Here is an 11,674-nt window from a genome sequence, read left to right as displayed (position 1 = left end):
ATGGGTAAAATAGGACCAATGTACACGTTACGAAACCAAACAACTCGGCCACGATCCAACTCAAAAAAGGAACACAGTTCACGTATTAAATTTCACTGAACAGTGTTTGATTTGCTTACAAAGTTTCATTAATTGTAAATTTGGGAAGAGTTATTTCTGACGTCCGTTATTGATGTAAAATATGGTGATATAAATATTCAATAAATGAAAGTACACACAACGCGGATTTTTCGTGTTGCTCAAGATCTTCCCATACGCTTTTGCCGAAAAAATTAACAGCGCGAAAGTCTTAAAAAAGAACCACTTCTCTCACCTTCAGTTTAGTTCTACTTACTTTTCATTGTAGCCCTCTCCTTGTTTAAGTCATTTTCCTTCTCTCCTCCCCTTTCTTTCTTTTTTGAGTTTCCACCTTCATCCAGTCTAGTTTTTTGGCGCCTTGCCTTCGTTTTACCCGAAACAAGTCAGCATAACAAATAGTACTGTACCACGGGAAAGTATTTCTCAAGTAAATCCGGTTTACATTTAAATTGTTACTTACCCCTTTCATAGTTTCATCCACAGACATACAAGTAAACACCACCTTGTACAGCATAACAAACAGCAACACAGTAAAGTAATGTTCAGTAGCTTTCATTTGAATGGTCACACTTTAGGATTTTATCTACAGACTCAAAAGTTATAACCACTTTGCACAGCATAAACTCAGTACAGTAGCCTTCATTTTATCCCTAAAGTCAGAAGTAAGAATCACCTTGTGCAGCATAATAAACAGTACCACAGGAAAGTACCGCTCTGTAGCTTTCATTTGAATGGTTACACTTTAGGATTTTATCCACAGACTCAAAACTTAGAACCACCTTGTACAGCATGATAAACAGTACCACAAGAAAGTACTGCTCAGTAGCTTTCATTTGAATGGTCACACCATAGGATTTCATCCACAGACACAAAAAATAGAACCAACTTGTACAGCATAATAAACAATACCTTTCGAAAATACCGCTCAGTAGCTTTCATTTGTATGGTCACACCATAGGATTTCATCCACAGAGTCAAAAGTTAGAATCACCTGGCACAGCATAATAAACAGTACCAAAGGGAAGTAGTACTCAGTACCTTTCATGTGAATGGTCAAATGAAACTTAACAAAATCATCGACATACTCAAAGTTTCATTATGCTGGGTTGCTTTTCTACTTTATTTTTTCTAAAAAAATAAAAAATTCGTACTCCTTCATTCATTATTCGCATAGCTATTGGTAGCAATTCGTGCTGCTTTTGTATGTTTTCGGCTTTCAACCACCAACTTAATGCGCTTGCAGTTTTTAACCAAGGTTTTGAAAATATGCTTAGCAAAATGAATTAGATATTTTTTGAATAAGATATTTAATTTGCGATCAACGATGATTTCAAAATAAGTTACGCAGCTGATGACAGATTTATCGTCGAAACATGTCTCAAAAATTAAAGAAAGTTGTACTGTTCTACTAATGTATCATTCAAGTTTTGTTTTAACGCTACAGATGTAACTTCTATTGAACTTACTGCAGTACTTTTTTTCCACCAGGTGATTCATGGACGATTCTTAAAAAATTGAAAAAATTCATTTCATCCAAAATGTCTTTGCTGAAACTGTTGATAACAGAAATCTCGAAACCTGCTTAATTTTTGAGAGCCTTGTTGCTCCTATTGTTGTTATGACAACAGAGACCAACGTTTCTGAAAAGCGCTACATTTTTTTTTCATTATACTGTTCTTCTAGATTAATGCAGCTGAATAAATGCTTCTAGTCTCTTCGGAACTATTCCTTCATACCATATCTTTTCTCCTACGATCTTCCCAGCTGCGAGGCACTGGAGACTAGGCACCAGTTCGGCAGCGCGTATAACATGGCGAACTTTCTCACATCTCGCGAGATCAAGAGCAGTCTTTCCTGAAGAATTCCGCGCGTCCATATGAGCGCCTGACTTTAACAAACAGGAAAGCACGTCTTTCTCCGCGTGACCTTTGGTGAGTAGTACATGAAGCGCTGTGTTTCTGGCATTGTCTACTACGTTCAAGTCAATACCGCTGTCCAGCAAGAACTCGCAGACTCGAAGACTTGGAAAGTGAAGGTGTTCCTTTAATGAGCTGATGTCCTCGGTTTTGGAACTGCACGCAAGGTGAAGGAGAGTGGAGCCTGTTGTACTCCGCAAACGAGCCCTAGCAACTTCTTTGGCCGTATCCATGGCAACAACTACGTCGCGCTCTGCTGTCGCGACTTCCAGCATGGCGGCCAGGTAGTGCAGGAGGTAGACCATCATTTTGTCACGTGCTTCATACAAAGTAGGATAGGTTCTGAGGCCCTGGAGAACACTTCTGACGACGTGATGGACTGTCTTGAACTGAAGAACAGCCCCACTGCGACTCAGAACGAAACCAAAAGCATCCGCAAAGCAACGGAACGTGTTAAGAACATCTTCAACCGCTTCTGACGATGAAGGAAGCGATTTAAGCTGTACCTCCAGGACGTAGAGCCAGATGTTCAAACTTCGACAAAACTCTCCGATCTGCGCAAATCTTTCTCCGATAGTCCCCAGGAGGGAGGGGAGGCGAGAATGTCTGTCACCCAACACACGGTCACAAATTTGCAGCGCTTGCGCAGTAGCAGCGCTGGGATTCGACAAAAATGACATGAAATCACTCAACGTCCTCGCTTCTAAGAAATACTCCAACGGAAACTCGCGAGGTGCACTTGCAGGAAGACGAATGCCATTCGTGCGCCTGAGCTCTAGGGATTCTTTCCAGAAACTCACCACTGCAGAGATATCCCAATCACGTGATATTTCCTTAGCCAACAGACCAACGCCAAGCAACTCCAGAGCTTCAACTTTGTCTTTCATGGTGAACCCGCTGACCGTGTTAAGCAGTGTGCGTGTCATGACTTCGGAGCCTTCAAGCGCTGCAGCTCTGAGCGCCGTGTCACCATCATGATTCCTCTGTAGTGGCCCCCTGTGGTCTATTCCCAAGAGATAGGTCATGGATGATAGATCGCCCGAGCGTGCGCACTTGTGGTAGACAGTGTCGCCTGCAGAGTCCTGAAGCGAAGTACTGAGTTCCAGTCCTCTACCATGCAGTAGTTCAAGAGCTTGTCCACACCAGGCCTTGCTCTTCAGAGCAACTGAGACAGGTGTCTCTCCTAATGCATTCTACATCAAAAGAACAGCGCTTACACTTAATAGGGTAGAGTTACAAAGATTTTTCTGCCACTAGAAGTGTTCCTATTAGTAATGTATAGATTTAGCCAAGGCCAAAAGAAAGTTCTCGTAGGATCTTTTAACAAATGTCTTTCTCAAGTAATTCAACTTTTGCCGCACGCAAAAAGCAAACTGAATACCACCTGAAGACAAAAACAGTGGATAACTTAAAAAAAATGTCACCTAAATGACTTGTTTACATGACCCTGCAATACAGTCATGAGACACTGGTCAGCAGATACCCTTTGATTCGCACTAGCAAAGCGTTTGATCCGCAAAGATCAGCTGATAACACTGCACGTGTAAAGCAATGAACCTTGAAACCCTGTGAAACCTCTAGAGGCCACCCCAAAGGTCACGTGCTGCAGATGAGGGAGACCGCTGGCTGCATTTGCTCACATTTTTAACTTTGCCTAAATGATATTTAGCCACATAAAAATGTCACCTAAATGAGTTGTTTACATGACCCTGCAATACAGTCATGAGACACTCGTCAGCAGATACCCTTTTTTGACAGCTGTCAATTGACCATAACATGGATGCCCAACACCAAGTGAACACAGAGAGTATATGCCTTGGACTCCTAGCTAGTCAGTGTGCCATTTCACATCCGCTAACATGAAGGAATGGATGTACGGACAATTTCATCAGAACCAAAATTTCTTGGATGTATAGATAACCAATTGTCTTACTCATGGTGTTCTGCTGATGTGCTAGTTTGGCTAAAATACAATAAGAGTGGCCTACTTTTGACAAAAAATCAAAGCCACTAAACTACAACACTAACTTTTGGCTAAAATACAATAAGAGTGGCCTACTTTTGACAAAAAATCAAAGCCACTAAACTACAACACTAACTTTTTGTCTTGTACTATTACTAGTAGAAGAAACAGTTGCAGGGTATCTCTCTAGAGTACTGGGCTCGGTTCCTGAAAGGCCGATTAGCGCTAATCAACAATTAAAATTTTGTTGCACTTTTTGTATTTACCTTCCTATGCATTGCTTAGAGTAACAATTTGTGTTATCATTACTGTATCTCGGAGTATGGACTCAACAATATTTTAAAAGCTTGAGTTATATGTTTAGACAAGAAGACCTTGCTTAAAATTTGGCTTAATCCTGGGATAAACTTAATCACCTTTCGAGGAACTGGGCCCTGATGCCATGACAAAGTTTATAACATCTTCATGTTGTCACATTTCTAAGAAGTTAGACAGATTCTATATAGTAAATATTACAACATCAATTAAAGTCTGAGTCACGTATTCTTTAAGTAGAAAGAATGAAATCTTTTACATACATGACTCCCCATCAAAATACTCTGGAATTTATTTTTGTCAAGTACTTTTACGTTGTGCTATAAATAGGCCATTTAAGTGTTACCCCAAGGCTCTCTTTAAAAGTGGGGCTAGGCGCAAACCTATTGATTTGAAAATGATTTTCATTCTCACGCAAATAAAACCCATTTTCACAAGTTTTGCACTTAACATCGTTTGAAAGTTAGAGTTTTTAGAAGTTGGAAATGGCCTATTTTTCATCACTTTAAGAAATGAACTTTGGGAATGAGTGAAATTGTTACCAGACTTACCTTCATTTCCATGTGAACTCCAGTACTCAACAGCTGCTCAAGACACTTTTTATGACCACTGAACTCTCGATAATGTCGTATACAGATGTGCAAAGCAGTGTCACCCTCATTATTCATCAGATCCACTTGAACTCCCTTTCTCAGTAACAGAGGTACGATTCTATCCTGACCACGCCTACAGCAGATCATGAGGGGTGTGATGCCATTCTTGTCTGATACATTAGGATCAGCTCCTTCATCCAGCAAAATCCTGACGATTTCCACACTGCCTTTCTCGCAGGCCATCATTAGACATGTCTCCCCATTTTCATTGGCAACATTTATATCCATTCCTCTTGATGCTGTGGAGAGGAGCCCCAAACAGCTTTGTTGTCCAGTCAGTCCGCGGAGCTTTAGAGCAGAGCTGAGTTCATTTTTCAACTTGGATTTCGAAGTGTTTCTAAGTAATGCAGTTACTATAGTAACATAGCCTTTAGCGCAGGCTAACATCAACGCTGTACTCCCTCGTTCCGTGGACTTTGACAAATCTGCTTTGTAGTCTATGAGGTGCTGTAAACTGGCAATGTCATTAGAAAGAGCACAGAAATGAGCTGCTGTTAGGCCTTTGTCAGATCTCTCATCCACTGCAGCACCTCTCTGAAGTAAAAACAAAACAACATCAGGGTGGTTCTTCTCGCATGCAAGCATCAAAGGCGTGATACCCTCGGAGGTTTTAGCATTTACTGCAGTCATGTTTGGCACTGGAAGAAGCTCATGTAACAACATAAGATTATTTGCTGCTGTAGCACAGTGGATCATCGAGAAGCCTTGATTATCTTGCACATCCATGTTTGCTCCTGATGTGCGCAGCAATCCAAATGTACCAAGGTGCCCATTCCAACAGGCTACCATGATGCATGTGTTGCCATCTTGATTTCGCTTGTTGACATCTGCACCGTGACTAATCAAGCATCGTATCACCTATAAAAACATCAGAAACAAAAAATATGTTAAAATGCCCAGGCAGAAAATATTAATTGACACACACTGCTGTAGGACACATGCTAAGGGTGCCAAAAAGCCTAAAAAAAAAACTATTTAGATAAATTGCTACTCTCTCCTTAAAATTGCCTTGGGTTTTCTTTCTTGTGAAACAAAAAGAGAATTTGACATTGGATTAAGAGTAAAACTGCCTTCTTCCCAGCACTCATTTCAAGTTAAGTACCAATGACTGTAATTTATACACAAACGCATTTTAATCTGTACCTCAGTGTGGCCATTAAAAGATGCTGCTCTCAACGGGGTGGAATTCGTCAGTGTGGTGTGATTCACCTCGGCCCCTCGCTCCAACAGCAACCTAACAATTGCCAAATGACCTCCAAGAGAAGCCATCCAAAGTGGCGTGCAACACTCAATAAGGTCACCATCAATTTTAACTGTTCCCTCTTGCTCCAAGTCAACATCATAATCATTAAGGAGGCACTGTACTATAGCAGTGTTACCATTTCTTGCAGCTACAATTAGTGGTGTGGCACCATCAGTGCGGGTTTTAAGCAAGAAGTCTCGCTTGACAATTGTCTCAGCATCAAGTACTCTTTTTAACTCTGAGACATCGCCTGTTCGGGCTGCTTCGCTGACTCTCAGTATTGGAGAAACAAGAACTAGCATAAACAAGAAACACATTATAAACCCAGCTGTTTATGTCACACTATTTGCTACTCTTTTAGCAACCTCGTTCCCAGGGTTCTCTCCTACCCACCCAATGGAGCGCGAGAGAGAGAGAGACCCTGGAAAACGCTGGTCACGTGGCTCCCAGAATTTGGGAGATTACAAACAAACGATTTGGGGCAGGGGCAGGTAAGTGTGAGCTTTGTCTCTATAGAGCATAGACAGGTCAGTGCAGCCATGAAACTGTGTACCTGACCTAATCTTGAACGCCAAAAATAATGCACAAAATCCTTTGACAGCGAAAGCATAAGTTCCTGCAGAATATCTGGATGTTAATCGGATGTTTATCAGCGATGCTTTCATTTGGCACATGCAACGGAAATCGCGGAGGATTCACCGTTTATGCAGTCAAAAATAATTTAGGTATCCTGGTAGTAGTATTCATACCAAAACGCACTAAATTTGAATTGCCGTCATGTTATGGAGGCCACTTTAGAAAACAAATGTACAGTGCCAGTATGTGTTTTCAAGACTACTATTATGCAGGTTATGTTGTCTGTTTTGTCTCTGTTTATACTATTTCCTGTTATCTTCCATGTCATGTTGGTATATAATTATTTTTATCTTTGATCTATTCATTTACCACTTTTCTATTGCCGCATCATAACAAAGGTTAGGGGGTGGAAAATGCTGACATTTTAGGCTATAGCTTTCCGTGACTAGATCTAAAATATTACTTTGATCGTACGTGTATTAACTGAATTCCTTGCTCTCAATGTAACTGCCATGTTTTGAACCGGGGGTTTGTCACGCCGAACCGCTAAGACTGCAAATGGTGTAGGTTTATTCGGCCCGATTACTAGCCGCTGTCAGACAAACATTGAAACTTTTAATATAGAAGTTCAACATACAGGGATTTTACCTTCAAACAATTAACTTGCTTGTGTATAACCCAAGATTGTAGAGTTTTAGCGATTGGTGTCATCGGTTAAACTGGCGACAATACTCCTTTTTGATTTCTTCTTTGGTAATTCACTTGTTTATCTGACAGTTTTGTTTAGGCAGAAATTTCCCTTAGTTTCAGTTATAGTTGTAGTAGGGTTAGCAAATCTATCTTGCTGTTGCGATCACTGCGTGAACGTTGCGAATATAAAACCACACAAAAAAAAATGAGAGACAAAGGACTCCTCCCTCAGAATTAATTTTGTTCTGGAGGCACATGACCAGCGTTTTCCAGGGTCTCTCTATCTCTCGCTCCGTAGGGCGGGTAGGAGAGAACCCTGGGAATGAGGTTGCTCTTTTAGTAGTCCGTGGGCCAGATGTATGGTGCCCAGATGCAAGTTTCTAGAGAGATTAGAGAGGTAAGTAAAAAGACACAATTTCATGTTGCTTTTTTCATTGCTTTATTTTTTTGATAATTTTTCTTTAAAACTCATGGCATGGGTACCCTGTGGTATTTTGCTCCAGAAAGAAAGCAAAATTCCCCCCCCGGGGGGGGGGGGTTTCACTTGTGGGGGAGGGTTTCACTTGCTGGCCTGGCTTTAAGTTGCCTAACTTAAAGCCTTGTACTGGTGTGAGTTTTTAGCAAAGCTAACACCCCATTTACAAACCAGTGAATACTACATTTATCTCTTTTTTGCCGTGATACATAGCTTATTGTAAGCATAATACAATCCTATCCATTAGCCAACATTGTCTAGTTTTTTTTTTTATAGTTTAAGCTTATTGTTGGCCCCTTGTTGACAATGTGTAATGATTATTATTTTACCTGGATCTTCCTGCAGCCTAAGCTGTGATATTTTCAGCTCCTGTACAGCGATCACCTGTTCACCAGACACCTGCACCCCTGTAACATCCAAGGAAAAAAGCCACCCTTTTCTCCAGCCAGTACAGTGTCGCAAAACAGGTAAGGCCTCAGTCGGCAATTGAAATACCAGATGTGGCTGAGGAAACCGGATGCTCAGAATGAAAGTAACTTCAGCCTGTACTAGCTTTAAATTCTCGCACAAAGATTTCTTGAAAGCAATCATCCTGTTCTGAGTCACTGAATCTTCACTGCTATGTAGTATAAAGGAGACTATAGACCTTCCACATGCTGTAGAAAAAAAGAAGGAAAAAGAAGGAAAGACAAAATTAAGATAAAGCAGGGAATTCCTTACTTTTAAAACACAAGTGTTCTAAAAGGGAAGAAACTAGATAAAATAACATTGGAGTTTTTGTATTATAACAGGCATGGCCTCACAAAGAATTCTAGTAGCAGGAGAAAGGCGTAACTTTACAGCAGGAGAAAGGCATAACTTTACAGGAGAATATTGTGAAAGAGGCTCCCGTCTGAATAGAAAATTTAGTCATAGGCTATCGCATGTTAGCCGGAGAATTCTGTGTAGTAAATGGAGAATTCTTCGATCTTCGATGCCTAATGAATGCCCTGGGGCCTGCATGCCTCGCCCCAAGTCCCTCTCCCTTTTTCCATTCCTCCCAATCCCCTTCCCCGACCACTTTCAATCCCTGCCATGCACACAGGCTAGTGAAGCCCTCTTAAGATATTAGATCTGCTATAAAACCTTCCATTTGAAAAATTTACTTCTCAATTGATAAAGAATTTTTACACTAGTGATGGAGTCAGAGTCATAATCAGAAGAGTAGAACTTTACGATCCAGTGAAAACAGTGTTTTGATTTTGCTTTAATGACTCTTTTGTTTATGATCAAGTGAAAACTGGGTCGACGGAGTCACAAACAGAAGCAAAAGAACTAAACTAATCACAACGTGTACATGGGAAAGTGCATTGTGATTGGTTTGTCCTTTTGCTTCTGCTTCTGACTCCGACATTCTGGTTTTCACTAGATCATAAGTGGAACGAAGCGACAGAGTCAAAAGGCAGTTGGAAGAATATAGAAATGTTCTGCTTCTTCCGACTCCAATTCTGTTGAGCTCATGATTCTGCTTACAGCTTTGACTTTTGATTTTCACAAGATTATAAGTGCTCTTACAACTCTGCTTACGATTTTGACTCAAACTTCATCACTAGTGATAACCAGCCTTTAGGGGGGTTATGTATGTCCCTAGTCTGAATTTGAAAACACATTGTCTTTTATTATATAATCACCAAATTAATGAAATACCAGGTGAGTTTTCATGCGAAAACTTGATATCTTCATATGTGAAAATATCACCTTTGCTATGGCTGCATAATAAATTGCACCTTTCACACCAAAAAACTATTAAAGTGAAATGGTTTGGTATTTCATTGGTGTTTATATAACAAATAGAACATTACATGGCCACTTGGAGATACAAAATTTTTCTTCTCGCGTTGAAAAAAAAATTTCACTCGTTAATATTTTTCAACACTTGAAGAGAAAGTTTGTATCTCTGTGCAGCCATGTAATATCCTCTACATATATTGAGGAGGAAGCCATGTATTTCAATATTTGTATTTGTACTTTCTCTGTTGCTGTAGCAGTTTCAACCCATCTTTGCATCATTTGTGGCCATTTCTGCTGCCCTATGCCGCTGTTTCAAGCACGTCTCTTGTCAGAGTTTTATCCGAAAAGGACCTTAGCTTGCTAGCATGCCTGCCACACTATAACAGGATATGACAGGCATGACAAAATAATGCATCAATAATCATGGATCTTGGAAACTGAAACTTTGATCTGATCCTAAAAATCTCAGCAGTGTTTGTGCTGACCCTTGAAGTATTATGTTTTTCTTCTGATCCAAAATCTTGGATTTGCTACCCCCGAAATTGACACAAGCAGATAAGGCCACATGTGTATGCAATTGTGTGTATAAGAATATTAAAGATAGAAATTAAGACACTTTAATTCTTTTTACATTGTTGTCCATTCCTTTGAGTGACCAGCATTGTAAACAAAGAAAGCTGAATTTCGTGACTTTTTTAAAATATAGAAATTATTTGATACTTCTGTAAAGAAAACATTATCCTATAAGCTTAATTAAACACGTGCCCAGGCATGAAAACAAATTACTCTGCACTTTTTTTTTTCAATTTAGCATAGATCTATTAGAGACTCTCAAAAAGCATGAAATTGGGACAGTAAGCCTTGCTAAATGTGCCAAAGTTACTAGCCGCCCTTTTAAGTATTTTCATTCTCAGACAAAGAAAGCAAGTTGCGAAATCACAGAGAAGACTGCAATTTTCGGTCAGGTGGTCAAACCCTAAGCAATCTTACTCTTCAAAAAAGAATTTGTAGCAAGTTGCCATCAGTTCCGGTATCAAAAAAATGTATGATTATTGAAGCTAGATGAAGATAGAAAATGTTAAAACTCAGAACCACTGATTTAATTACCTGGAATCAGCTCGCCGATCGGTTCTGTGGACATACTTTCCAAATTTGAAGGAAACTTCTTTTTATAATCACGTAACATATCTAGGATGTCTCTCCTACCACTGACGCCAAGCAGATCTTCGAGCAAATCCAAATCATGTTCACTGATACAGTGTGATTTCCACAGTTCAGCTAAAAGATCGCGAGCGGCCTCGCATTCAACTCCGATCTTCAACGAAATAACATCCTTCATAAAGCGCTTCATGGCTCTGAGGTTTTCTTCAGTAAACATTGGAACAATTTCCAGCAAGAAATCATGAAAAGAAGGCACTAAAACCCTCGAGGAAATAGATCCACTATCAATCCCTCCTGCCGCCATTTTTAATGAAATCCTTCTTTTAGCCAAGGACCCTATGTATCCTACACGATGTATCTACCTATGAACCGGAAGTGGATTTTTTGCATTCTTGGACAGTGGTCTATTTGGAGCAACTACAGAATACAGGGTCTTAAGACAGGCATGATAAAGACAATTAAGTCTAAGTTTAAAAGAACAAGTAAAGCAGTCGAGGTTTAGCCTGGAGGTTAGAGTCTTCAAGAACAAGAAAGGTATATATTTTAGCGGGTCGGCGGCTATTCAGTAACTACCGAGCTACCTCAACGAATATATACCTAGAAAATTGGCCCTGTATTCTGTAGTTTAGTTAATTTTCCGCCCCCATAAGGAGTGCAAACTGGTTGGCGTCAAGGCATATCAAAAGGCAAAAGGTTTCACTTCCGGTTGACGTGCGACCCTCAATGAAATGACTGACCATAATGACTGGATCGTTCAAAACAATTATCAAAACCATTGTACCCAGTGAGCACCTATCACTCCAAGGAAAGACTAGTGGTGTCACTATGTATTCC

At 40.2% G+C, this 11,674-nt stretch overlaps 1 protein-coding gene across 1 annotated transcript; it reads right to left on the bottom strand.

Moving 5' to 3' along the window:
• Positions 1–1,209: 1,209 nt before the first annotated feature.
• Positions 1,210–11,157, bottom strand: LOC140954108 (uncharacterized). The gene is made up of 5 exons (XM_073403514.1): positions 10,787–11,157; positions 8,239–8,565; positions 6,069–6,463; positions 4,824–5,783; positions 1,210–3,187 (listed from the first exon to the last, which is right to left on the bottom strand). The coding sequence occupies exons 1-5, from the start codon at positions 11,142–11,144 to the stop codon at positions 1,763–1,765; spliced, it is 3,465 nt and encodes a 1,154-aa protein (XP_073259615.1). The 5' UTR covers positions 11,145–11,157; the 3' UTR covers positions 1,210–1,762.
• Positions 11,158–11,674: the final 517 nt, after the last annotated feature.

Source organism: Porites lutea, chromosome 12, assembly GCF_958299795.1.
Source record: "Porites lutea chromosome 12, jaPorLute2.1, whole genome shotgun sequence".
Lineage (NCBI taxonomy): Eukaryota > Metazoa > Cnidaria > Anthozoa > Scleractinia > Poritidae > Porites > Porites lutea.
This window is presented reverse-complemented; position numbering and strand designations above follow the sequence as displayed.

Bases quoted from the DNA above. Each gene is read 5' to 3' on its own strand.
- LOC140954108 (XM_073403514.1), bottom strand. From the start codon at position 11,144: ATGGCGGCAGGAGGGATTGATAGTGGATCTATTTCCTCGAGGGTTTTA. The intron at 6,464-8,238 runs GTAAAATAATAA...TGTTTATGCTAG, and splicing joins TAGGCTGCAGGAAGATCCAG to TTCTTGTTTCTCCAATACTG. The intron at 5,784-6,068 runs GTACAGATTAAA...ATGTTTTTATAG, and splicing joins CTTTTAATGGCCACACTGAG to GTGATACGATGCTTGATTAG.